At 52.8% G+C, this 25,440-nt stretch overlaps 9 protein-coding genes across 9 annotated transcripts; 5 read left to right on the forward strand and 4 right to left on the reverse strand.

The window, feature by feature from the left end:
• Positions 1-3,538: 3,538 nt before the first annotated feature.
• BDW47DRAFT_83235 (Ras GTPase activating protein IRA2) lies at positions 3,539-6,301 on the forward strand. Its single transcript, XM_024819973.1, has 4 exons — positions 3,539-3,870; positions 3,924-4,057; positions 4,117-5,959; positions 6,044-6,301. The coding sequence occupies exons 1-4, from the start codon at positions 3,669-3,671 to the stop codon at positions 6,202-6,204; spliced, it is 2,340 nt and encodes a 779-aa protein (XP_024674876.1). The 5' UTR covers positions 3,539-3,668; the 3' UTR covers positions 6,205-6,301.
• BDW47DRAFT_83236 (uncharacterized protein) lies at positions 6,302-7,277 on the forward strand. Its single transcript, XM_024819974.1, has one exon. It carries the CDS (start codon positions 6,399-6,401, stop codon positions 6,939-6,941), a length of 543 nt encoding a protein of 180 aa, XP_024674877.1. The 5' UTR covers positions 6,302-6,398; the 3' UTR covers positions 6,942-7,277.
• Positions 7,278-7,705: 428 nt separating this feature from the next.
• On the forward strand, positions 7,706-9,746 carry BDW47DRAFT_100978 (SEC14 family lipid-binding protein). Its single transcript, XM_024811569.1, has 3 exons — positions 7,706-8,200; positions 8,356-8,479; positions 8,552-9,746. The coding sequence occupies exons 1-3, from the start codon at positions 7,983-7,985 to the stop codon at positions 9,179-9,181; spliced, it is 972 nt and encodes a 323-aa protein (XP_024674878.1). The 5' UTR covers positions 7,706-7,982; the 3' UTR covers positions 9,182-9,746.
• A 388-nt stretch (positions 9,747-10,134) lies between these two features.
• BDW47DRAFT_123396 (uncharacterized protein) lies at positions 10,135-11,113 on the reverse strand (the record flags this gene model as incomplete). Its single annotated transcript, XM_024816038.1, has 2 exons — positions 10,135-10,863; positions 10,943-11,113. 2 exons carry the CDS (start codon positions 11,111-11,113, stop codon positions 10,135-10,137), a joined length of 900 nt encoding a protein of 299 aa, XP_024674879.1.
• Positions 11,114-11,517: 404 nt separating this feature from the next.
• BDW47DRAFT_115815 (uncharacterized protein) lies at positions 11,518-16,046 on the forward strand (the record flags this gene model as incomplete). The annotated part of the gene is made up of 4 exons (XM_024814837.1): positions 11,518-12,597; positions 12,666-13,048; positions 13,376-14,027; positions 14,058-16,046. The coding sequence occupies 4 exons, from the start codon at positions 11,518-11,520 to the stop codon at positions 16,044-16,046; spliced, it is 4,104 nt and encodes a 1,367-aa protein (XP_024674880.1).
• A 384-nt stretch (positions 16,047-16,430) lies between these two features.
• BDW47DRAFT_100984 (peptide alpha-N-acetyltransferase MAK3) lies at positions 16,431-17,284 on the reverse strand. The gene is made up of 2 exons (XM_024811570.1): positions 16,919-17,284; positions 16,431-16,819 (listed from the first exon to the last, which is right to left on the reverse strand). Exons 1-2 carry the CDS (start codon positions 17,276-17,278, stop codon positions 16,550-16,552), a joined length of 630 nt encoding a protein of 209 aa, XP_024674881.1. The 5' UTR covers positions 17,279-17,284; the 3' UTR covers positions 16,431-16,549.
• Positions 17,285-17,399: 115 nt separating this feature from the next.
• Positions 17,400-19,790, forward strand: BDW47DRAFT_100985 (phospholipid:diacylglycerol acyltransferase). Its single transcript, XM_024811571.1, has 3 exons — positions 17,400-17,925; positions 17,998-19,405; positions 19,486-19,790. Exons 1-3 carry the CDS (start codon positions 17,608-17,610, stop codon positions 19,623-19,625), a joined length of 1,866 nt encoding a protein of 621 aa, XP_024674882.1. The 5' UTR covers positions 17,400-17,607; the 3' UTR covers positions 19,626-19,790.
• Positions 19,791-20,066: 276 nt separating this feature from the next.
• On the reverse strand, positions 20,067-21,037 carry BDW47DRAFT_83270 (uncharacterized protein). Its single transcript, XM_024819976.1, has one exon. The coding sequence runs from the start codon at positions 20,868-20,870 to the stop codon at positions 20,199-20,201; it is 672 nt and encodes a 223-aa protein (XP_024674883.1). The 5' UTR covers positions 20,871-21,037; the 3' UTR covers positions 20,067-20,198.
• Positions 21,038-22,680, reverse strand: BDW47DRAFT_83269 (phosphatase PAP2 family protein). Its single transcript, XM_024819975.1, has 2 exons — positions 22,160-22,680; positions 21,038-22,099 (listed from the first exon to the last, which is right to left on the reverse strand). The coding sequence occupies exons 1-2, from the start codon at positions 22,579-22,581 to the stop codon at positions 21,205-21,207; spliced, it is 1,317 nt and encodes a 438-aa protein (XP_024674884.1). The 5' UTR covers positions 22,582-22,680; the 3' UTR covers positions 21,038-21,204.
• Between the last annotated feature and the right edge of the window lie 2,760 nt (positions 22,681-25,440).

Raw genomic sequence — 25,440 nt, forward strand, 5'->3', positions numbered from 1 at the left:
CACTTTACTTTACGTCAGTGGTATGTATGTATGTACTTGGCACGGCCACCGTCGATGCAGTAGTCCATATCTACCCCGGACAAGAAAACTCAAAGCAGAGACGGGCTCTGTTGATTTCAACGGGATTTGGTGTGCCTGGGTTGGTCTCCTGACTTGCCACACTGAAACATCCGTGGTTGACAGATTTGTTGCATGCATGACTAGTCCTTATTGACTGATACTAGTCGGAGGAGTGACGGGTGAGTGGCGGGGAGAGCATGATGTAATGATTTCTTAACCAATACTGAGGGTTGGTTTCAATACACATGTGCCTTGTTTCTCAGGTTGAAATTGTTCTTCTGGTTCACCTCCATATACTCCGTGTATCAAGACGGATATAGATATACGAAGTCTATATTTCAAATAAAGATGATGCTATGAATAAAAAACAAGTAAGACATCATCTATCATACTTTCTGTTCCTTGACTCGGGGCGACTTAAACGCGGGAGAATCCAGCTGCAGGTACCACCGCTAAGCCCGTTGGCGTCCAGGGGACCAGCGGTTACACCGGCGTTGGCGCCAGTCAGGAACCGTCAACAATCCTACCCTGCGCATGTTTCATGCCCTCTGAATAGTATCACCCTCCTTGATCATGCTCCGGTATTTGACCTTCCTTCTTACCATTTTTCGCTGGTCTTTTATAATTCCTCTTCCCTCAATGTCATTAATCTATATTCTATCTTCGTATTTATTCTTATCAGTGCAGCAGATGGAGAAGTGTGGGAGGAACGGTGGGCCCCACCACACCCAGAGGGCTTGAATGATCCATGATTCAGACCGACAGGGGTTTCAGACCAATGATTGTCCGAGTATCCAGCACACCATGCTTTTCCTCTCTTCCGCCCCCCCTCCCTGTCCGATGTCAGGAGTAAAAAAAGAATAGCCGGACTTTCCCGAGGAATGCATCATTCCCCAGGGAGGATGGGGAGGGAACAGGGATATCAGCCGGACAGATAGTTTTATATGACAGCTGAACAACATTCCAAGTCTCGGAGGATCAGGTGTGGCATACCGCTGCTAGTGCAGTCAAGTGAGACTGAGGGCGTTTCAATCGAGTCCTACCTAGACCGTTATGGGGTTAGTCGAGCGGAGTCGTTCTCCACTCCTCCCCCCCATCTGTCCCCATCCGCTTTTACAGTTTTTACCCCTGGCCGTTCGGGAGGGAAATGTACTGTACTCCGTACCACGCTTTATTCAAGGATCCGTTGAAATCGCCATTGATTGGAATATAACCACAGGGTTGAGTAACGTTGATGGCATGCAGATTGTATTCTTTGTTACTGATAAATATGAATAGAATATCTATATATATATCTACCTATCTATTGATATATTATGATCAGTGAAAAAACAGAGAATGACGATGTACCTCAGGCCATGACAATGTCTCACGGGCCATTCTCGACTAGTGTCCTCGTCCCTCCATATCTAGCCGGCTAGTTTACTGTCTAACAGTCCGACTATCAGAATTAGATTGGTACGTGCAACAGGTGGCTCCGGCATTCCCCTTGCGTCGTCTTGCAGCACACTGTCGATTATCAGGCGCTTGGAGGGTTTAAGAAAAAGAAAAAAGACGAGGACGGAAGACGATCAGCCGGAATATTTTTCTGCTTATGATGCGCCTGGTTACAGTTTTACAAGGCTTACACAGAACACCCTTACCAGTTGCCACAATGTCAAGGAAAAAAGAGAAAGTGGAATCCTTTCAGAGAGCACCGCCCAAGGTACTGTAGATTTTCTACAGTCTTTCTTTATTCAGGCTTGGTCAATCCTTGTCCCGTTGGGAGGGCTCCATACTCCATACTCCGTAGATGGCACTCCATACAAATGATCCCCACCGTGCCAAATGATGATGAACAGGGTGATCGGTCCATGCATCAGGGCCAACTTTCTTCATCACTTTAGTCCTACTTCCTAATTGAACCATCTCCATCTCGGCATTCTGGAGACAGATGGTCCGCGGTGCGTCGACGAGTCGTGCGACCACCCTTCCCCTCTCTTTTTACTCGCACGGAAAATTTCTTCCATGCTCGGATCAATGGATCATTTCTGACCCCGTCAATGAACAAAACTAATAATAATAATAATCATCATCATCATAAAACAAAAGGAGAAATGAATTGGTTCAGGTACAGGGATTGATTGACTGTTGGGTCCGTCCTCTGGTGGGGAAACCCAGTATCTATCCCGTTGGTCAACCGCCTGTTAAGATCCACGTACAGGATTTGGGGTCACGGTCCTCTCTCTGTGCCTTGGATGGGGTCTTTGTCTATTGAAAGGAAGAATGGGTAGATATGAGGTAGATAGTAATGGGGGAAAAGAAAGAAAGTCAAATCTAGATGTAGCCTCGTGGTCGAGTCCAGCGCCCTGGGTCCCGAAAGAGTCGATACTTGGTTCAATTCAACGTTAGGGGTACCGATACGGATACGGACCAGATACAGAGAGACAGCATAATAATGCAATGCAAGTCACAAAGACCACTGTATCTCCACTCCCACCGGCCCCTAAAGCATCCCCCCCTCTCTTGCTTGCTTTTTTCTTATTTATTTTTATTGTTATTTCCATTTGGTTTTATGATAAAATATTATATTATTTTTCTGGGGGTTTTTTTTTGTTATTTTGTATTTTTTTTATCTTATTATTTTTTTACTCCTGCCACATTATTCTCAATCAGGAACCATCATCATTTCCATTCTCCTTCCCCTCTTCTGGTTCCCTGATGTTCAAGATTATTATCACCATCGTCATTAATAATGAAATTACCCTCCTTTTTTTCTCTGAACCAAACTAAATAGATTGACTTTTATTCTCCTTATTGATTGCTTGCATCTCTTTCCTGATTCTCTTTTATTCTTATTATATTGTTATCATTGGGCTGGATTATTCTGTGGATGCTAGCGTCCTTGATTTACAGTACCGTACTTTTCCGTACCTGAATCTCCTGCCTCCCCTCTGCGCATCTATTAACCCGTCCTTGCCTTGCGCTCCCTGCTTTTGGTGCCTGCAAATTCCTCCTCCATCCATCCTCTCCCCCAAGGTTCCTTCCGACCTCACACCCCCCCCGGTTGACTCGGAGATATACGACCTATCCATCCAAGTCTCCCCTCGTTCGCCTACCCGGAGACTATACGAGTCGCGCGCCCTGTCGGTTCACTTGACCCCTCGCTCGCATTTTCGGTGGACTGGTTCTTCCCCTTTCCATCGGTCTACCTGACGCAACTCGCGACTTTCCTTTCCCCCATTCCAACCCGTCGCCCTTCAATTGCCTGTCAGTTGAGCAAAGAGTGACGCCATTGGCCACGTCTCTCTTTTTTACCGTCTCCCGGCCACACAAATTTCTTGCGCGCGCGACATTTAGGGGGCTCATCAGCTCGTCAATTCCCGCGGAAATTCGTGAGAGCGCAGACTCAACTCAAATGAGCATCCTTCCGCACGCCTGAGACCCAGCGCCCAGTCCTTGTTCCTGTTCCGTCGGGAACTGTCTATATACAATCAAGGAGGTGGGATCTTTGTTGCTGTCGACCCCGGTGGCCAGTCGCGCGACGAAGTCCTTATCACGCTCGCGGCCGTCCCCGTGTGATTTGACCGACTTCAATCAAACCGACGTGCCTTCCTTTCCTTCCCATAATGTCCGTTGCCACTATGTTGCAACCTTCCAGAAACTCGACTTCCTCCTCTTCTTCCTTCCAGCCCGTCACACGCCAGAACACCATGTCGTCCCATGACACTCGTTCGTTTCGCCAGTCCAAGCGGCTGTCCGTCACGGCGCTATACCTGTCGATGTCCGCTAAGGACAGAGACTTGGAGATTTCAGATGACTTGGCGAGAGGTGGGTTTTGGCTTCTAATTTGCGTCCGGGAGATGGTGCTAACCCGGTAACAGCCCAAAAATACCTGCGAGAATTAAAATCCAAGATCTCGTCCCAGTCCAAGAAGAACTTCGTCCTCGAGAAAGATGTCCGATATCTGGATTCGCGGATAGCCCTGCTGATTCAGAACCGGATGGCTCTGGAAGAGGTAATCTCATTTGATATTTCCTTTCCTCTGTCATGACCGTCCCGCTCACACACGTCCAGCAAAACGAAGTCGCCAGCCACATCGATGATGCCATCGACCCCCAGGAGGGCTTCTTCCCCAATGACGACAAGACCCAGAAGTACGGCAATCTTCTCTTTCTCCTCCAGTCGGAGCCGCGCCATATCGCCCACCTGTGTCGATTGGTGTCCATGTCCGAAATCGACTCCCTGCTCCAGACCGTTATGTTCACCATCTACGGAAACCAGTACGAGAGCCGCGAGGAGCACCTGCTACTCACCATGTTCCAGTCCGTCCTTACCTATCAGTTTGACAATACCCCCGAATACTCGTCCCTGCTGCGCCAGAACACCCCGGTCTCCCGGATGATGACCACCTACACCCGGCGTGGTCCCGGCCAAAGTTACCTGAAGCAGGTTCTGGCCGACCAGATTAATTCCCTGATCGATCTGCGCGACGTCGATCTGGAAATCAACCCCCTCAAGGTGTACGAGAGCATGATAAGGCAGATTGAAGAAGAAACGGGCACGATCCCCGATTACCTGGCCCGCTCGGTCACCGCGGAGACGGCCGAGGAAAATGCACAGGTTCAGGCCATCATCAAACCCCGGTTGAAGATGCTGATGGACATCGCCAATGCGTTCATCTCAACGATCATCAACTTCGTGGACGAGACCCCGTACGGGATCCGGTGGATCTGCAAACAGATCCGCAGCCTGTCCCGGCGCAAGTACCCGGATGCGCAAGACCACACGATCTGCACCTTGATCGGTGGATTCTTCTTCCTGCGCTTCATCAACCCGGCCATCGTCACCCCACGATCGTACATGCTGATCGATGCGACCCCCACCGAGAAGCCGCGCCGGACCCTGACGCTGATCGCCAAGATGATCCAGAACTTGGCCAACAAGCCGTCTTACGCCAAGGAGCCCTACATGTCCAAGCTCCAGCCCTTCATCGAGCAGAACAAGGAGCGGGTCAACAAGTTCTTGCTGGATCTGTGCGAAGTACAGGACTTCTACGAGAGCCTGGAGATGGACAACTACGTGGCTCTCTCCAAGCGGGACCTTGAGTTGCAGATCACCCTAAACGAGATGTACTCCACTCACGGCCTGTTGGAGAAACACAGCCTGGCCCTGGCCCAGGACCAGCACTCGCATCTGCACGAACTCCTCCAGGAGCTGGGCACTGCGCCTGCGCAGGTCCCGCGCAAGGAGAATCGCACCATCACAGTGCCCTTGTTTAGCCGGTGGGAAACCGCCCTGGATGATTTCACCGCCGCCCTGGATATCACCCAGGAGGAGGTGTTCTTCATGGAGGCGAAATCGACTTTTGTCCAGATCCTGCGGTCGTTGCCCCCCAACACGTCGGTGGCCCGTCGGCCGCTGCGACTCGACCGCATTGCCGAGGCGGCGGCGACCTTGAAGAACGACGCGGTGATGGTGCGCAAGGGCATCCGGACCATGGAGCTCCTCAGCCAGCTGCAGGAGATGGGCGTCATCGACCGGTCAGACGAGTTCAGTCTGCTGCGGGACGAAGTGGAGCAGGAACTGGTGCACCTCGGCTCACTGAAGGAGAAGGTGCTGACCGAGACCAAGAAGCTCGAGGAGGTCTTCAACACGATCCGCGACCACAACGCGTATCTCGTGGGACAGTTGGAGACGTACAAGTCCTATCTGCACAACGTCCGCAGCCAGTCCGAAGGCAAGTCGCGGAAGCAGCAGAAGCATCAAGAGCTGGGTCCCTACAAATTCACCCACCAGCAGCTGGAGAAGGAGGGGGTGATCCGACGGAGTAACGTACCGGAGAACCGACGCGCCAACATTTACTTCATGTTCAAGAGCCCCCTGCCAGGCACATTTGTCATTAGCCTGCATTACAAAGGTGAACCATTACTCCCGATGCGGATTCTCGGTCGGCATCTTGCCGAGTCCCTTTCTGGACTCTATACTGACAAAATGTCAATAGGACGGAGCCGAGGGTTGCTGGAGCTGGACCTGAAGCTGGATGATCTGCTGGAAATGCAAAAGGATAACCTCGTGGATCTAGATCTGGAGTACGTCCAATTTAACGTGACCAAGGTCCTGACGCTCCTGAACAAGCGATTCGCCCGCAAGAAGGGATGGTAAGCCGGTGTTGTTCCGGGACAGGCTGCCCTTCCTTTCTCCTTACGACGTATATGATGCGGAGCGACCGGCCCGATGACGATGATTCCCCGAGTTGCCAGCTCCCAGGGGGGTTTGATGGAGCGAGGAGGATCCGGCCCTGACCTTGCTCCCCACGTCGCCACCTGACCCCTGTGGCGGGATGGGTGATCCGTTTGATGATATGGAGATGGATGCATGTTTTTCTTTCTGTTTTCCTTTATTTTTTTGCTTCCCTTTTTCCTTTCTCGTTCTCTCTTCGTGTTGTGTCGTTTCTTCTTTGCTCTTTGAGCTTTCCTGTTCTCTCTTGTTCTTTTTTTGTTTTGTTCTTGTTTTCTGGTTTTATACTTGACGGTTTCCCCCGGCGGGCTCCGTCGGGCCGGGGGGTGGGGCGGGATGTGAGTTGTCGGGTGGATCTGGACCGCCACATACGCCCCCATGACTTGTTTCTATTGTGTTGCATATCGACGTGTCGCTACCAGGGGCGGAGGAATGTAATATGGCGAGGCAGATGGCCGAGTCCTTCTCGACTCCCATGGGGGCGGGGAATGAAACCTCGCTGGTTCGAGGATCGATCGACCCGAATTCTTGCCACCGGATTGGGAGGACTTGGTCTCTCCTTTTGCAGGATACCTGGCGACGGTGATACCCGGTTGGATGATTTATCTTATTTCTATTTCTTTCTTTGGCCCCTATCCTCCTCTCTTTATGTTGTTGCGTGAGTTTTGGCGGGCGAATTTGATGATTCTTTTTTCCTGTCTTGTTTGTGATACTTCCCAGTCTCGATGCCCCCTGCACCGTCCTGCTGTTTCCTCTCTTGATTTATTTGCGTGGATTTGCTTTTTGCCTCTGTTTCTCAGGATGTAATTATATGTGGTATGGGATCCCTACAGACCGAAAGATGGTGGATGAGGGGGTTCCATCAATGAGATGCTCATTGTCATGATGTTTTGAGCAACACGGACAGTTGCCGTTGACTTGATGTAGTGGAGGTTGGTGGAAGGGACGATTATTTAATACTAATTTTAATCATGGCAGTAACGAGTTGACATCTTGGACTGACTTCCATTCCGATCTTGTAGTCGTGTCCTAGTCGAGAGTAGATGCGAGTAATTAGTCGTGCTGATCTCCCACCCAAACCAGTTGACCAGTTGGCCCTTCCGAAACTGGAAGCAGAAAGGATCATACCTGTTCTTTTTTGAATAGGAGACTACATGGCAGGAGGGTTCATTGGAATCTGTCCTGTTCCCCTTTTATCTATTGTCCTTTTGCTTCTCATAGATTAAGGATTAATTAATTGAGTGAGATATTGGTCCAGAAAAGACTAACTATATAGATCACACCGCCCTAACGCAACCGCAACAAACACTGTTCTGTTTCCGTCCCGGCTTGACCGTCTTCTTCTTCTTCTCCTTCTTCTTCCCTTCTTTTAATTTAAACTCAACTAGTAAGTCGATCCCTCCATTTCTTCTCTTCTTTTGTATTCCCCCCCCCCTGCTTCACTCATTCTCTCTCTCTCTCTCCTGAGGATTAACCCATAGAAATCTCCTCCAATTATCTCTCCCCCTGTCATCTCTGACATTCATCTCCCCCCTCTCCCCACTTCTTCCCCCCCTCCCGACACCTCGCAATTTCGCCTCCACACCCAAACAACTTTCGCCCCCCTAGAACAGCACCTCTTCCTCTCCCTCGTCTTCTTGAATTTTCCCAGTCTCTACCGCGCACACAGTCCCTAATCGTCGCAGCACATAACTTCAGTCACCATGTCGACCCCGTCCAAGTACGACGACTATGACTTCCCGACCACCGCGCCGGAGTCTCAGCCCGGCCACCCTGGCCACACCACCCCCGAGCAGGACGCAAAGGTCGTCCAGCTCCGCTCGGAGCTGGAGCAGATGGGTTATACGGAGCGGTTGGATACGCTGACCCTGTTGCGTTTCCTGAGAGCTCGCAAGTTTGATGTCGCTGCTGCGAAGACTATGTATGTTTGTCCGTGAGACCGGTCTGTCCCACAGGGGCGGAGGGGGTGTGGTCATCCATTGGGGGATGACTGTACCGTTCCGAACCCATTGGAGACTCGGCCCTTTCTCCTGTAGGGCTGGTGCCAAGTTCATGTGCTAATAATCTTCTGTCTAGGTTCGTCAACTGCGAGGAGTGGCGAAAGAATTTCGGCACCGATGATCTGGTCCGTACCTTTGATTACCAGGAGAAGGCCGATGTTTTCAAGTACTACCCTCAGTATTACCACCGGACGGACAAGGTATGATTACACTCTGGCGGTCCATTGAAACTAGACTGGTTGGACACAACTGACGAGAGGGCCCCGAAATAGGACGGACGACCGGTGTACATCGAGAAGCTGGGCAAGATCGATCTCAATGCCATGTACAAGATCACCACCGCCGAGCGCATGCTGCAGAACCTCGTCACGGAGTATGAGAAGCTGGCGGACCCCCGCCTGCCCGCCTGCTCGCGCAAGGCCGGCAAGCTGCTGGAGACGTGCTGCACCATCATGGACCTGAAGGGCGTGGGCATCACCAGCGTGCCCTCGGTGTACTCGTACGTCAAGCAGGCGTCGGATATCTCGCAGAACTACTACCCCGAGCGGTTGGGCAAGCTGTACCTGATCAACGCCCCCTGGGGCTTCAGCAGCGTCTTCAGCGTCGTCAAGGGCTTCCTGGACCCCGTGACGGTCAGCAAGATCCACGTCCTGGGCTCCGGCTACAAGTCGGAGCTGCTGGCTCAGGTGCCCGCCGAGAACCTCCCCAAGGAGTTCGGTGGCAGCTGCGCCTGTGAGGGCGGCTGTGAGTTGAGCGACATGGGCCCCTGGAGGGAGGCCGAGTGGACCAAGGAGCCCAAGTGGGCGACTCCCAAGGCGGCCCCGGCTGTGGTCCAGAGCGAAGAGCCGGCTGTGGAGAAGAAGGAGCCTGAGGCGCAGGAGGCGTCTCAGCCCACCGCATAGATATATATTTCTTTCTAAACCTTTTAACTATTTCTAATTCTTCATCTTTTATCTTTTCTTATCTTTTGGTTTCCCGTCTATTCCCCGTTCGTGCGTCATCCGGATTGGGAGGTCTGGTAGGAACGAGGGACTGGCTACAAGATTTGAATGGTGTTTCCTCCCTGATTACCATCATTGATCCCCAATCCCTCCGTGGAAGTCACCAATTGGTTCTCTTCAATAATGGACGGCCACCACAGCTGTTGGACCCCTTTTGTTTTATTCCTCTACCTTTTTGTTTATCCCTTCCTTCCAGTCTCGCAGAATTTGGTTTCTTCCTTTGCGTTTTATTTTATTTTTTTATTTGGCCGTTTCCGAAGAAGTTATCTAGAGGCGAACACAAGAACGCAGGGAGTACTTTTATAGAATGGAGCTGGTGGAGAATGGATCATATCATATCACAGCATATACCTATGTTCATGTAACAGTATATTAGGTTAGGTAGGTAGGAAAGGGGAGAGTCAGCGCTAAAAGTGGTATTTCGATTTTGTTCTATTGACGTTTGTTCGGTCTGGTGGAAGTGTTGTTGGTACATACTTAGGATATATTTGATTCGATACTCTCGGTATGCAATTACATGCGTTTGGTACATACCAGCCATTCTCAGCCTGACACTTCCCCCCAATGCCGTCATTCGTTTATCATGTTTGCTGTATATTCAATATTCAATATCTTGACTTATACTCAAGTAAGCTACTTACCCAGCTACCTAGCAGCTATGTTAGAATAATATTCACTCATCCCATTGAAATAATTGGTATCATAACATCCATATCCATCCTGTCTGACCGACCTGCCAGCCTGCCCAACGCCATAACATATTGAATAGATATAACCCGATAAATCGCACAAACCCAAAACAAGTCCATAAACGTAAAACAGAACAAAGCAATTAAAGGAAGAAGAAGATAGTATCAGGGCTTCTCCACAACCTCCACAGCCCTCCCAGCCCGCTCGGCCTTCCCAACAGCAGACGACAACGCCGTCTGTGTGTCTTCTTCCTCGCCTTGGAGTCGGAGAAGCGTCCGCAGGGCGTCTTCGTATACTTCGGCCATTTCGCCAGAGCGCCAGCGTTCGGCTTCTTGGTCTGTTCCGAGCGGAATGTCGAGGGTTCGCTGTTGCGGTTGTTGTTGTTGTCGTTGGGATGGTTTTCGCTGGGTAGGTTTTGTGTCTTCTGCGGGTTGGTCGGTGGAGTTGTTGTTGGGGTCTGCGTCGGGCATGTCGATGTCGTTGCGTGAGTTTTCCCCTTCGTCGTTGTTGTTATTGCTTTCCCCATTGACATTATAATCACCTCGATCCCCGTTGACAACCCGCCCCTCCCCACTCTCCCCCTTCCCATCAACATCCCCATCTTCACCAAAAACACCATCATCCCCCTCAATCGCGCGCCGCAGTTCCGCAGCGTAGTCCTCCGCCGCGCGCGCAGGCGCCTCCCGTCTCAGCTTCGCAACAGACGTAGTCAGCGCCTCCAGCTGCGCGTACAGCGACGTCACCCGCGCAGCGAGGTTCGCGTCGTAAGGCTCGTACTCGACTGTCTCTGTGGGGCCGGTGAATGCCGCAGGGAAGGGGAACTGCTCTGAGGAGGAGTCGAGGCCGTTGATGCTGATTGAGGTGGAGGCTGTTGAGAAGGTGCGTGATATGAACTGTTTCGTATTGTTAGCCCTCTGTTTGTCCCCTTCTTTTTTGTTTTTCCTGGTTCGTATTTTATAAAGAGATATGTACCTCATCGACTAGCTCCCGCACTCGCTCGCGCATAGGGTCCGGCTCATCGTCGCCGGTGGCTGACGGCGGGAGGTGGAGGTCGAGTTTCTGGCGCGAGAGCGAAACGGTGTTCGCGTGGAGGTAGGTGAGGTCTGCGGGGGATTGGAGCTCGATACGGCGGTGCATGGCCATGCTGGGCGTTGTAGGTGGCCTGGACGGCGTCGCGTGGGTGGGGGGTATAAGTGGTGGTTGTTCTTCGACGCGTTTATGGACTGGAGTTCACTCGGTGAGGGGAGGGGAGAGTTGGATCTTCAAACGGTTACTTCGATGTGTGCCTGAGGCGGAGTAGGATATGTGTGCCTCAGGCTGAAAGGCGGAGATCGCCCCGCGGAACAACAATTCATGTCATCATCGAGATGCTCGCGGTGTCTTCGTCACTTGTAATTATACTTGCGAGCTTCTAATTGGTTTCGTGGTCGTTTATTTGTGACTCTTAATATATATATTCATAGTACCTGTATAGTCATTCTTCTGAGATCTGTCCCTGCCTGCGAAATGACCCCAAGGCAATGACCAAATAACCCCTGGTTGCGACCATGGACTCCCCTAAGATCATCCTCCGCGATAACACCGCCCCGTTCCCTCGATACTCCGACAGCGAAGATCCCTCCCGGGTAAAGACAAATCTATCGGGAGCGTCGTCAAGCCGGTGGACGAGACCTTCGGTCCGAAATTCTCTGAGAAAGCGAAAATACGCAAAGTGGCAGCCGCGCCGGCTGGGACTGGCCGACGACAGCGACACCGATCGTTGCGGGCCAGACCCCCAGGAACCGACCGAGTCCGACACCCAGCTGCAAATCACCACAGAAGATTCCCGCAGCACTCAACCACTCTTCCCCCAGCAAACCACCGAGTCCAACAATGTTGAAACGACCGACTTCGCCCCCACACCGCCAGAACAAGCCGGCGCAGGCGCGGGCTCAGTCCAGGGATACTCGAGCGCCATCGCCGTGAAGAACGGCAGCACCCACAGCGAGCTGGACATCCTCTACGAAAACCAACGCGGCTGGTTCTTCTTCGGCATCCCGCTCTACTCGCACAGCTCGCTGCTCAACCTGGACCCCAGCGCCTGGGTCACCCAGGACATGCGGTACAGCCCCGTCAACATCACCGACGCCCAGCCGCCGGATCCCAGCTGGGTCTGGGCCTGGCGCACATGGTACGTAGACATGTCGGGCGATGTCGACGAGCAGGGCTGGAAGTATTCCTTCTCCTTTTCCTCGTCCGCCTGGCACGGCACCCATCCGTGGTTTCACTCGTTTGTGCGTCGCCGTCGCTGGGTGCGTCTGCGTACCAAGCGGGTTGTGGATAGGCGTCGTCGGGGGCGAACTGGGCTGGAGGCTGCCCATATGCTTAATGAGGATTACTTTACGATTCACTCCGCCCAGAAGACGGCTAACCGCGCGTCGAGTTCGGAGCCTGCTTCGCGCGTCACGTCTGCGTATTTCAGCCAGGTTACGACGCATGAAGAGGAGGAGTCTCCGTTTGAGGAGATCTGCAATATCCCGACCTTGTTGGATGCGTTGAAAGCGGCTGTTGTCGATCGAGAGAAGATAGATGCCCTTGATCGGTTTATCGAGGAGGGCGGCGAAGAACTGTATTACCTGGAGGAAAAGGTACGCGCTTCTCCCCCTCCCTTTGCTCGTACTAGTAAGGTGGTGGCATGCCCCTGACACAAATATAGGTTCCCGAAATCATGTCCACCTTCGTCTTCCAAATCTCTCGCTGGCGATTCCTCAACCATCTTACCCGCATCATCGACGATTTGTCCAGACAGATCCCCAAATCGGAAAGCACCGTGGAAGCAGAAAAGCTCCAGAGGAAGCACAATTACCTATCCAAGGCGAGTAAAATGATGCGACACCATCTGACAGGACCGGAAGTCTTTGATCCTCCGGAGGGGGCAAGGTCGTCTGAAGACCTGCTGGATTTGACCCCACGGTCGGAAAGTAACAGCATGCTGAAAAGGCATTCGAGAAGCATCCGGTTCAGACCCATGGATGACGGCGGGGAAATCAAAGGTATCCCCTCGGCAGCGGAGGTTGGACGAGAGGGTCATATTTACCGGTATTCTTCTTGATTCGGCGGCGTTTGACCGGCCAACTGCATTTTGGATTACACATGGCGCATTGGATGGTACTGTATACTATAGTCGAATAGCAGGACTAGGCTTAATTTTCTCGATTTTCTCTCACCATCAAATCCCTTATCTCCAGAAAGATGGGCGTATTTAAATGCAGCAATGTTGATGCTATACTCGCCACGGTCCTCGGTCACCGGAGTATCCATCGGGCCGATGCTCTGTCTTGTCCGCTCGGGAATCCCGCAATAATTTTGCAACGGCACCGCCTGCTCGTCCTCTCCCATTTATGACCACATCGACCAGTTTCCAAGCTTGACTTCTCTCCTCTACACTATCCCTCCCCCCCTCTCTCCCTCCCTCTCCCTCCCTTCTCACCCGGCCTTTTCATGTGTTGACGGTCGGAGCCCGTCGTTCTCTATGTTCGCGCGTGGCTGCCCGCGTCTGGGGAGGCTTGATCTATCTGCCGTCTTGGACAGCGTCGCAGCTAACCCTGAAGAACCTCTCCTTTTCCTCTACCCGCGTTTGTCCTCCACGGCCTGGCAGCAGCGGAGATCGATCTCCTTCCGGACAACCCATTCCACACCGACAGGACGCCCATCTCGATCAGGGGGACTCGTGTCTCGTCCACCGCCGCGGAGGTCCTCGTTTGGGAGCTCGAAGAGACGATGGATCGCTTCCGACACTGCTATCGACGCGAACGCCGTACATTCGGCAAAATCGTCACCACAGCAATCCCCTGCACCGACGAGCGCTGGCGGTAGCGGGAAAGAGATCCGGGAAGAACGTGACGAACCCGACGCAAAGAACTCCAACACTTCGGAGAAGAGGATCCCAAAATCAGCGAACTCGGCCCGTCGCCGTGGAGGAAAGATAGAGACCAAGGAGCGTCAGCCCGCATTCGACGCCTTTTCCGACTTCAAGACTGCCCCTCAACCCTCTCCGAACGAATCACAAAATCCTCGAGTACATGCACTCAGAGACAATGTTCCCAAGAAATGGCTTCTTGGGCGGGAGAGACGCATGCTCCGGACAAGTGCGTCTAGGAACCCGGCCCCCAGCAGGCGTGCGCCCTTCAAGCAGCTTTCGGTGCAGGACCGGCGCAAGCTCCAATGGCGGTTGCGCATGAACAGTGCCCAGGACGACCGCACTCCAACGGATGAATGGGAGCAGTGGTTGAAATACCGGGATGTGCTGGAACGGCAGCAGCAGGAATCCCGTATGTGGGCCAGGAAGGCCACCCGGCAAAAGGAACTGCTGGTGCCGGAGGAGACGGTAGCGCTGCTGGCCGGCGTGACGGAAATGCACACGGAAGAGAATATCTGGTACGTGCCGGTCCACAACGGATGCAAGGTACATGTGTTACACCCGGCCGAGGGCAAAGGTCGACACCGCAAGGTGGTCCTCTCTGGGTCGGAGCGAGTCGTGGAGTTGGTTGGTGACCGGATTATGCGCGCCATCAACCTGCAGGAAGGGGGAGATCCTCTAATTGATATCAGAAAGCCGGCGGTGCCGGTGCTCCCTTCCCGGTATCATTCCTCTCGTCGGAATGAAGATCTGCCGCTCGTTCGCGGAGTGTGGGACTTTCAAACCGCCACGAAGAATCCGATCCAGCTGGACTTGCTCCTGCCTATGTCAGAAGGGCTGACAACCGTGCGGGAGTTTGCAGAACACATAGACGAGTTGGTGTTGTCGACCCCCCCGCCTCAGACTGTGGAGGACAGCACCAAGCCTGTCCCCCACAAACAACGAGTGCGGGATGCCTTGCTGGAGCTCTTCCTTCGCGAAGCAAACCAGAGCCTGTACTCGACTGCCGCGCTGAACCGGGCGATCACACACCTGCTGGAACATCAATACCTGGGCGCCGTCAGTACGATCTTCCTCCGAGCGGAACATGTCGCCACAGTCGACACCTTCAACATCATCCTCCGGGCGCTAGCCAGACGACAGGATACCCGACTCCTTAGCTACTTCATGCAGCTCATGGGCCGGATGAAAATCCAGCCTGACTCGTATACCTGGCTCGCTCTGTTCGACTGCCTGATCTCGACCAAGACCAGATCCAGTGCCTTCGAGTACATGCTCCAGAAGGGCTACCTCGCCCAACCCAAGGCGATGCGCTCCGCACTACAACTGACCATCCAAGACCTGTTGACGGTCCACCTGGACAGCGGAAAGAGCGTGGACTCGTTCGTAAACACAGTGATTACCAATCACGCCGGCAATTGGATGTCGCGATCGCTGGTCAGCCAGATGCTCAGCGTCTTCGTCCGGCGAAAAGACCACGCCAGCCTGGACCGCCTGCTGCAGATCTGCGTGGAGCAAGGCTTCGAGATCAACAACTCCGCCACCGTCAACCAGATCGCCCTGATGTTCCGTTCGCGCGTGTTCCTAGCCCTGCAGCGCGTCTACAAATGCATCACCGACACCCCGAACTTCAAACGAGCATGGGAGCGGCTCTTTTTAACCGCGTACAAGAACCGCCACTACAACGTCTGCCGCGTGTTGTGGCGGTACGCCTGCATGGACGGAGACATCACCGTCAAGATGCGACGCAGCGTCCTCGTCTCACTCGTCCGCAACGTCTCCCTCAAGCGGGGCGAAGACCTCGCCACAGCATGGAACCTGAGCGCAGGCAAAGTCATCGTCGGACTCGATCTCCACCTACCTAATTACCCCCTGCGCGACCCTCTCCTAAAGCTCGTGCCCGCCGAGTTCCACGAAAACCCAGTCTCGTACCTCATGAGCGGGTACGCCGCCGTCGGCGAAGACCGCCAACGGCAGCTCGCTGCCGCGAACATGATGATCCAGCGAGACATCACTGTTGGACCGTGGTACCAGCCCAGCAAGCCGCTCGGCCTCATGCTGGAGGCGGCGGTGGTGCTGGATAAACGGCTGATGTCTGCTCCGAGGCCGACCGCATGGCTTCTGCAGAATGCCATCCATGTGCCGGTTGAATTGCGGAAAGACGCTGCCCTGCCGTGAGCCCTGTCCGTCCGTTTGTCTGTCTGTCTTGTTTATATATGATTGACGATGGGCATGGGCTTGACGACGTACATTGTTGTGTACATATGTGTATAAATATTGCGTGCATCGCGTGGTGCGGTCTGTGGATCGCCTGTCTGGTTGCATTTTCGTGTACTGTATATTTGATAGATACCATATAGACTACTCTCCGTTTTCTGTCCGGGCTCGCGTGTAGCAAACTGCATTGGCGTACTGTCATCCTCTGCAGAATAAACAATCGTTCATCGTCTTGAGTAAGTGTCAACCAAGCAAAATGAGTTGAACAAAAAGAAAAAAAAAAGTCATAAGGTCGTCTATTGTCTATATACCGTAGTAAACCCAACCAATCAAATAATCATACCGGCATTGCATATGTAAGTCCTCTCACATATCATATCATATCATATTACACCCGTCCCACGTCATCCCCAATGGAACACCCCGCATCCCAGAAAAGAAAAGAAAAGAAAAGAGAAGAGAAATCACCGTCCATTCCCCTGCAGCAACGGCGGTGGCGCCGGCGCCGCAGGAACAGCAGCCGCGCCGGACATCTCCGGCCGCGCTTCGGCGGGCGCGGCGTATGGGTCAAACGATGTGCGCATGTTGCCGACGCCTTCCTTGAGGTAGAGCACGAGTCGGTAGGCGGAGTTGCCGTTGAGGTAGTAGCGGTGTAGGCGCTTGCTGCGGAGGAAGCCGAGACGTTCGTAGAGTTTGATGGCGGCTGTGTTTGTGATTTCTGTTTCGAGGGCGATCTGTGGATTGATTGGATTGTATTAGCTTTTTTCCTCCTCTGTTTTGGAATTTGCTGTTGGATAGTAAGGATGGGTTTGAAAAAGATCGGGGAAATGCACCTCATCCGCGTCTCTCGCAATCATAGCATCAATCGCCATGCGCACCAGCTTCGTTGCGATCCCGCGGCCGCGGTATTCCTCCCGCACGGCTAACATGGCGATGTACCCGCGCATGGGCCCCCCGCGGTGCGGCTCCAGCTTGGAGACGACGACGCCGACGATGGGGTCCTCAGGACGGGAGTCATCGACGGTCATGAAGCACAGGTCGCCCCATTGGTAGAGGAAGTAGCGGTAGACGTAAATGCTGTAGGGTTCGGAGAGGTCTTTGGAGATGAGCTGGCGCATGGCGGCTACGTATTCGTCTTCGCGGGAGGGTTCGTAGCGGATGTAGCGGAGGGGGGGTGGTTGGGGTTGCGACATTGTGAGGGGGGCATGGGTAGTTCTTTCGTTGTCTTCTTCAATTTCTGTTCTGGTTGGATTGGGTTGAATGGGTTGTTGGAGCGAGTTGGAGAAAGGAGGAGGAGGAGCGGGGAGAAAGAGAGAGAGAGAAAGAAGCGAAGATGGAGATCATCAACATGTGATCTTGTCAACTCCTTCGCTTCGTCTCCTCCCATCTTCCTCTCCTTTTTGCCTTCCTCTTGGTCTTGTGTGCTCTATACCCCCTTCCCATCTTCTTGGATTGTTTCTCCCTTATTCCCCGCCCTGTTTCTCACTTTAATTACACACATTGTCAGACGTGTTCTCCATCCATGCTGCGCCGCCGCCCGGCCAAGGACGGCCAAGTCCCCTCGTCCGCACCCTCGGATCCAAACAGCGGCTCATCCTCCTCGAACACCGTCACCCAAACCGTCGAAAAGAAGAAGGGTGACTCCTTTCTCACTAAGCCCCGCAGCAAACGGCGCAACAGTTTGATCTTCCTGCTGGGTGGACTGTTCGGAATTCTGTTCGCCCTCTTCTTCGCCAACCAGCAGGATGTGATTAGCTTGGACTCGTTACTGGACCTGAACCTGGACACTTTGATGGAAGCCATTCCCCAGGGGATTGTATGGGATGCGCGGGAATTCACGGTCGGTCTACAACTGCTCCCCCCCAAACGGTGAGTTGGTGGAGTCTTGGGTATTGACATGCGATGGCTACAGCAACATGAACGCGACGCCGTCAACTACGATCCTTTCTCCGTCGGGCTCCAACTTTCAGAACAGGGAATCAAGGCCAAACACCCCATCGTCATGATCCCCGGCGTCATCTCCACCGGCCTCGAGAGCTGGGGCACCGGCGACGCCTCGCGGCAGTACTTCCGCCGCCGACTCTGGGGCAGCTGGACGATGATGCGCGCGCTGGTCCTCGACAAGGCGGAGTGGAAGAACCACGTCATGCTGGACAAGAAGTCAGGACTCGATCCCCCGGGGGTGAAGCTGCGGGCAGCACAGGGGTTCGACGCGACGGATTTCTTCATCACGGGCTACTGGATCTGGAGCAAGATCCTCGAGAACCTCGCGACCATCGGCTACGACCCCACCAACGCCTTCACAGCCGCCTATGACTGGCGCCTGTCGTATCCGAACCTCGAAACCCGCGACCAGTACTTCAGCCGCCTCAAGTCCTACATCGAGACCGCGGTGCGCGTCAACGGCGAAAAGGTCACCCTCACCTCGCACAGCATGGGCTCGCAGGTCGTCATGTACTTCTTCAAGTGGGTCGAGCACCCAGACCACGGCCAGGGCAGCAAAGACTGGGTCAACAAGCACATCGCATCCTGGGTCAACATCAGCGGCTGCATGCTCGGCGCCGTCAAGGGCCTCACAGCCGTCCTATCCGGCGAAATGCGCGACACCGCCCAACTAAACGCCTTCGCCGTCTACGGCCTCGAGAAGTTCCTCTCCAAGGAAGAGCGCGCCGAGATCTTCCGCGCCATGCCCGGCATCTCCAGCATGCTGCCCAAAGGCGGCGAAGCGGTCTGGGGCAACTCAACCTGGGCACCCGACGACCAACCCGGCCAGCCCCTCACCTTCGGCAACCTGCTCAACTTCCGCGAAAGCAACTCCTCCTTCACAGCCAAGAACCTCACCACGCCCGAAAGCCTCGCCTACCTCATGGACCAAAGCGAAGACTGGTACCGCGAGCAAGTCCTCAACAGCTACTCCCACGGCGTAGCCCACACCACCCGCGAAATCGAAGCCAACGAGAACGATCCACGCAAATGGCTCAACCCCCTCGAAGCGCGCCTGCCCCTCGCGCCAGACATGAAAATCTACTGCTTCTACGGCGTCGGCAAGCCCACCGAGCGCAGCTACTTCTACCAGGAAGAGCGCGACCCCCTCGTCAACATGAACGTCAGCATCGACACCACCGTGTCCGTCCCGGACGGCGTCGACCGCGGCGTCGTCATGGGCGAGGGCGACGGCACCGTCAACCTCATCAGCACGGGCTACATGTGCGCCAAGGGGTGGCATATGAAGCGGTATAATCCGGCCGGTGTCAAGGTCAAGGTGTTTGAGATGCCGCATGAACCGGATAGGTTTTCGCCTCGTGGTGGGCCTAATACTGGTATTTATTTCCCTCCTCACAGACACCCTTGGTTTAATGGAATACAGTGATGGTCAAATACTAACGTGGGAAATTTTTAGGCGACCACGTCGACATCCTCGGCCGCGCCAGCCTCAACGACCTCGTCCTCCGCGTCGCAGGCGGCCAAGGCGACGACATCGAAGAGACTTTTGTCTCGAGGATCAAGGAGTATGCCGACCGGGTGCAGATTTTCGAATAGTAGATGGGTAGACAGATAGAACAGTCGGGGCATATATCTAGTCTCGTCACCTACCTATCTACCTATCTATCTATCTATCTACCTATCTACCTATCTATCAATGACCTTGGTGGGTGGTAGGTATCCTTTGGAGGGGAAGGGGTGCTTGGGCTCCTTGTATGTATGTACGTATGTAATTAATTATTGATTAATGACGAATAGACGATTTAGATTTGTTTATTTATTTCTTTATTTTTATAGATATTGGTTGGGTATATATTAGTTCGTGTTATTTCACAACAACTGAATGAATGGATGGATGGATGTTCGTAAGGGGATCTCCTAGTACCTGTTTACTACTGTTTACTAACTACCCGGGCACAAAACCACTCCAAAGACAAGCAAAGTCTAAGTCTAAGTATATACAATATAGCCAAACTATGCATAAAGTAGAGAAGATAATGCTGATTTCAACAATGTTTCATTTCATAAGTCATAACGCTATCGGTTTAGAATTAAGAATAGCTACTATGGAAAGAAAAAAAAGTGTAAAAAAAGGTGGAAAAGAGATGATGAGGAGGATTCCACCCGTCGTCAGATCAGGACCACATTCTTCGGAATCAACGAAATGTGGGATCTGTCTTCTGCCCATTCAGTGAATCTGAGATCGATCAGGAGATAGATGTGATTGGATCCGACGGCTGAGCCGAGGATGCCCGGACAGGTGGGTGGTCGTGGCGGTAGTGGTAGTGGTGATGGTGTAGGTGTTCCATAGTAGTGGGCCATTGATGAAGGCCGGTCGAAAGACGTAGGTGGTACCCCCTTTCCTCCTTGATGTCGTCGGGACACTTGGTCCCTCGAATCCCATATGTTCCAGGACAAACAACTCGAACCCTCTATATGCCAAGCCAAGCTCGTAAACCAAACCGTCCAAAGCATCCCCTTTCCCCTTCTAAATAAAGCACAGCGAGTGAGTGCATGCAAAAAGGGCGCCACGATGATTTTTCCCGTTTCAACCAACTGGCGCCGTGGTGTGAGCGATTGACACGAATGAAAAAGTAAAAAGTGTTGGTAAAAATATATACCTGGTCGAGGAGAAGGTAAAAAAAAGTCTCGACCAGTGGTACAAAGCGAAGGTCCAGAGTCGGAAAAAAGCAGTGCGTCGGGATGCCCGGCGGAGGATACAAATGAATGTCTCCCACTGGGCATCCTCGGGGCATCCCCCAACCGCAGGACTGGATCGGTCCCATCAGTCGGTGGCGGCATTAAAATTATCGACGGAGATTCTGAGGTTGTGGGCCAAACAGCCTACCGGACTCGCGATGATGTATGCATGTACAGGAATGAAGTCGCGCAAAGATCAAAGGAGAATGCGACGACGGTGCAAGCCAGGCGAATCACCCCCTAGGGAGCAGTATTAAGCCAGACAAGACCGGGTCGCGTATTAAAAATATACGTGTCGAAATCGGCTCGATGCAAAAAGAAACTCCAGCATGTCATCAGATGGTGTAACGCCGTCTCATAAATGGATGCAAAAAAAAGAGAAGATAGGTAAAAGCGGGCCAAGGAAGATGCAAATGGCGGCGGGTATCCGAGTTGATCACGGACTCAGGTATCGTCCACTCTCGATATCACTGGCGGGAGAGGCCAGAGCGTCGCCCTCCCAGGAATAATGGTCATCGACGGGGCTGAGCGAGCCCGACGAGATCGAAGACGAGGAGCCGACGGTCCATTCGTCGCTGTCCACATTCAAGCCACCGCCAAAGGTAGCCAGATCGTAGCCGTACTCGCGCGTCCGGTCGCCATACTCGACGTAGTCGTAGTCCCAGCGGAACATCTTGTCCGACTGCACGCGAGGCATAAAGCGAGTCTTGGCGAAGTAAAACGCGACCGTAGCCAGGAGACCGCCGCCGACCAGGTCGACCGCGTAGTGATGAGACAGGTACATGGTGGCCCACCACATCCAGAGGGTGTAGGTCACGAACAACGGCTTCAGGCGCGGGAACACCTGGCTCATGAACAATGCCGCCAGGGTGGAATCAGCCGCGTGCAGCGAGGGGAACGCGCCAAAGACCACCGGGGACTGTCGGAAGCCGGAGGTGTACAGGTCGATGCCGAGCAGCTTGTCGATGCGAGCCAGGCCCGCCGGGTTGCCCTCCATCGAATAGTCGGCGGGGGCGAGCCCGTAGAGGTTCTCGTACCACGGAGGTGAGCAGGGGAACAGCAACTGGATCGTCACCGCGAACATGCTGATGTATCCGAATGTCCGGGCGAAGAGAGGCGTCGTGCCCGGAGGACCAAAGATGAACATGATCCCGGAGCAGACGAAGGGCGCGCCGTAGTGACAGAGACCGTAGGGGATCCAGGCCAGGACGTCAAGCGCCGTGTTCTGATGGGCCGACAGGATGTTGCTAATATTGGCACCATAGAGGATGTTTTCCAGAGCCGGAAGCACACGGACCCAGATAGCCGGGCGCCATTCGCTGGGAACGAACCTACAGTGATCGTTAGCATCGACGGTTTACTGTAAAGAGCATACCCATGGATAGACTTACTGGCAAGCGTAGAAGAAAAACAACCACCCCGCAATGGGGAGGAAGGGGAGAAAGAACTGCCGGGTGACAGGGAGTAAAAGGGAGAAGATGTAGAGGGAGAAGATCCCCGTCTTCGCCAGGGGGCCGGGCGCCTCGATCATGCTCAACGAGAAGATTCCAACAATCAACAGCAGCAAGTATTGGAAGTCGTAGAGCGTCCACCGGTGGCTTTGGAGCGATCGCAGTGTATCTACCGGCGAAAACGAGGTCTGCAGCGACGAGATGGACGAGGTGGGCGAGATCCTACTCCGCAGCTTGGACCGAAGCTTCCGTCGCATGCGATGCGGGACCAGCAGCTGGATGGAGCGCCATGGCACCTGGATCTGAAGTTTGCCGAACTGGTTCTGCGTGCGATCCTTCCACGAGGGAAGGTTGGAATTCATCTCTGCGGGGAGTTCTCCTTAGAGACTCGAGACAGATTCCTCAGCTGAATATGCTTCGTCCCGAAAATGACGAGATAGGGGGGCGAAGAAGGATTCCGAGTTGCAGAGGGATGATAGAAGCGGGATCCCAGTTGACGATAAGGGGAGGGGGTGCGGAACCCAGGCGTCAACGTGACTCCTTGTCGACAAACAAAACGTTTCAGTCGGTGGCAGCCAGTATGGGGTACTCTCCTTGCACACCGGAGAATTCTAGGCAAGAAGTAATTCGATGCAAAAGGGATCGCGGGCTCCGGTCTCCGGCGGCCAAAACGAGGAGACAAAGGACTGGTCTGAAGATCACGTTGCAAGGGCGTTTCTGACGCAAGGCGGATAGCAAGGGCGATTGATTAGGGGAGACCAGGATAAGAGGCGCAATTTGACCACGGAGCCGGAGGGGATGGTGGTAAGGGGGGGAGGAAGAAAATGGAGGCGTAGGTAAAACAACCGAGAGAAGAGGAAAATGAAAGGGAGAATTAGGTATGAAGTATGGGAGAAGAAAAGGAAGAGAAGAAGGGGAGAAGGAGAGAGAGAGAAGATGAGATGAGATTGAGAGAGCGAGAGAGAAGAGGCGCCTAGAGAGCCTAGAGACTAAGAGACTAGAGAGCCAGAGAGCCTTGACGGACTCTGGCGGGTACGTGGTATCTGTATGGTACGGCACCGCCGGGCAGGACAGCCCGTGTTTCGGTATTACCGTCTTTTGTCGGTATTTTATGGTACCGCTAGTCCTAGTCTAGTTACTCTATCGATCCCGCTAGCCCGAAATAGGTGGATACCTGCCTGAGGCCGCTGGTCAACCACGGTCGTTTACAGAAAAATCGGATGAAAAGATGAAGAACTAGTTAGTAGTTACCTTAGTTGGGAAACAAGGAAAGAGAAAAAAAAATTTTCACCAGACTCGGAAGACGGCAACTATGAATTTAAACTACAAGAAGAGTAACTCCATCGGTGGGTAAGGACCGACCTCCATTCATCAGCAAAGCCAGTCAGATCAATATGAATTGGCGGATGCAGCGGAAGTTCGGAGGCACGGAGTTACTGGTTTGTCTACTGAGGTACCTACATAGTACATATTCCTGCGATCCCCTCGGTAGTTGGATGTAAAACACCAAAAGCAAAGTCAATAAAATGAAGGGATTATCGGGCTCTCTCCGTCAGATGGAGAATCCGTCCAAGGAGGTAAGTCAGTCGAGGGGAGTATGATTGCACCTCCTTAAAACACCTGGCAGTTGTCATTTCATGGAATGCAGAATCAGCAGTCTGATTGGGGAGAATTGACCCACCGGATATACAGACCGGCCAATGGGAAGCCGCGGATCTCCCGAACCAATTTCGCTTAACCCACAACGGTTGGACAGTCAGCAATGAACTAAGTTCCTCACTGGCCAAAGAAATCATCCGACCACGATGCGCCGAGCCCCACTGTCCCTGGCTACTTCTCCTGAGTAGGTGTTGAGTATCATGATCGATCCTTATATCTTAGGGGAAAATAGTAAGTTTGGGGGGACAATTTACTTAACTAGATGGAGAAAGACGTGTATATATAATACATAGTATTTTGATGATATTCAAAGGAGAGGGCCCAAGGTAGGCGTAGGCATATCTTAGCTATAGAGTAGTCTATCCCTTCATATGCCGAGCGGAATTACAAATCCCCTGAGCATCGAGGTAAAAAGCCTTACCACCCCTCCCACGGTCCTCCTCACCTGCCACCTCTTCACCACGGTTCAACATTCAGATCTTCACCAAGTGACCAGGGAACGAGACTTCATTTTTTGTACATTGTAGTCTTCATCTCCATCCCCTACCAATGTGCTCAGTATGCAAGTTATGCGCCTGAAATTGGAATGGAAGCGCTTCTCCTCTTTCCCCCCAGCAATCACAATCGAGTCTTCCAGATCAGCGACTCCACCCCTCTGGTCGCATTGACAGGCCAACCAGTGGATTGATGGCGATGTGCAAGTCTATCAGGGATCTAAATCGTGTCTAGCACGGTCATCGACCTTGATTGGATACACGAGGGGGAGGGGGGATCCTCTGCCCAGCCCCATGGAAGTGAACGAGAAAAAAGATAATAAATAAATAATAAAAGAGGATGCATGTCAATAAGTAAGTAATCTGTTAGATTGTTACGGTGTCATGACGGTATTCTATACCCAAGATGATGGTACAGAATACATTACAGCGTATCTCCCCATACTTACCCACTTGGGTAGTTCTGTACTTACTGAAAAAGATCAGATGGATAGAGATGGATCACGGCAAGCCGCAACCCGCCCGGACAAGCTGATCATTTTACATCCGAGTGGACAAACTGTGAGCACTAGTCCTGCATAAATGGCACGACTGGTCATAACATGCCACTTGCAAGGGGATATCGTGCCAGCTCTCTTTGTTCACCTCCCACGTTTACTCCCTTTTCATGTAATGAAAGAATGAGATGTGATGTCATTTCATTTTCCCCTTACTTCTTGGGCATGGGGTTGAATTATGTTAATATCATGGATTACTTCATCATCGGTTGTTTGTCTGTTGTCCTTGCCGAGTTACAAATCATCCATCATCTTGACTAGTGTAGTGAAAAAATAAAAATGAAAGCATAAATGAAAGCATAAATGAAAGGAAAGGGAAAGAAAAAAAAAAAAAAAAAATTGAACCAAAGAACCTGATCGATCGCACTGGATCCAGTTAGTAGACGCCCCCAAATACCCGATTCAAGGCAACAGCGTTGATCGGACTTCACAAGAAAAAGAGCCAAGCCAAGGAACCCTAGTTACCTTACCTAGGACCGTGGAGAAGCTCTTTCTCCTCGGCATTCCAATC

Source organism: Aspergillus candidus (genome assembly GCF_002847045.1).
Source record: "Aspergillus candidus strain CBS 102.13 unplaced genomic scaffold BDW47scaffold_7, whole genome shotgun sequence".
NCBI lineage: Eukaryota > Fungi > Ascomycota > Eurotiomycetes > Eurotiales > Aspergillaceae > Aspergillus > Aspergillus candidus.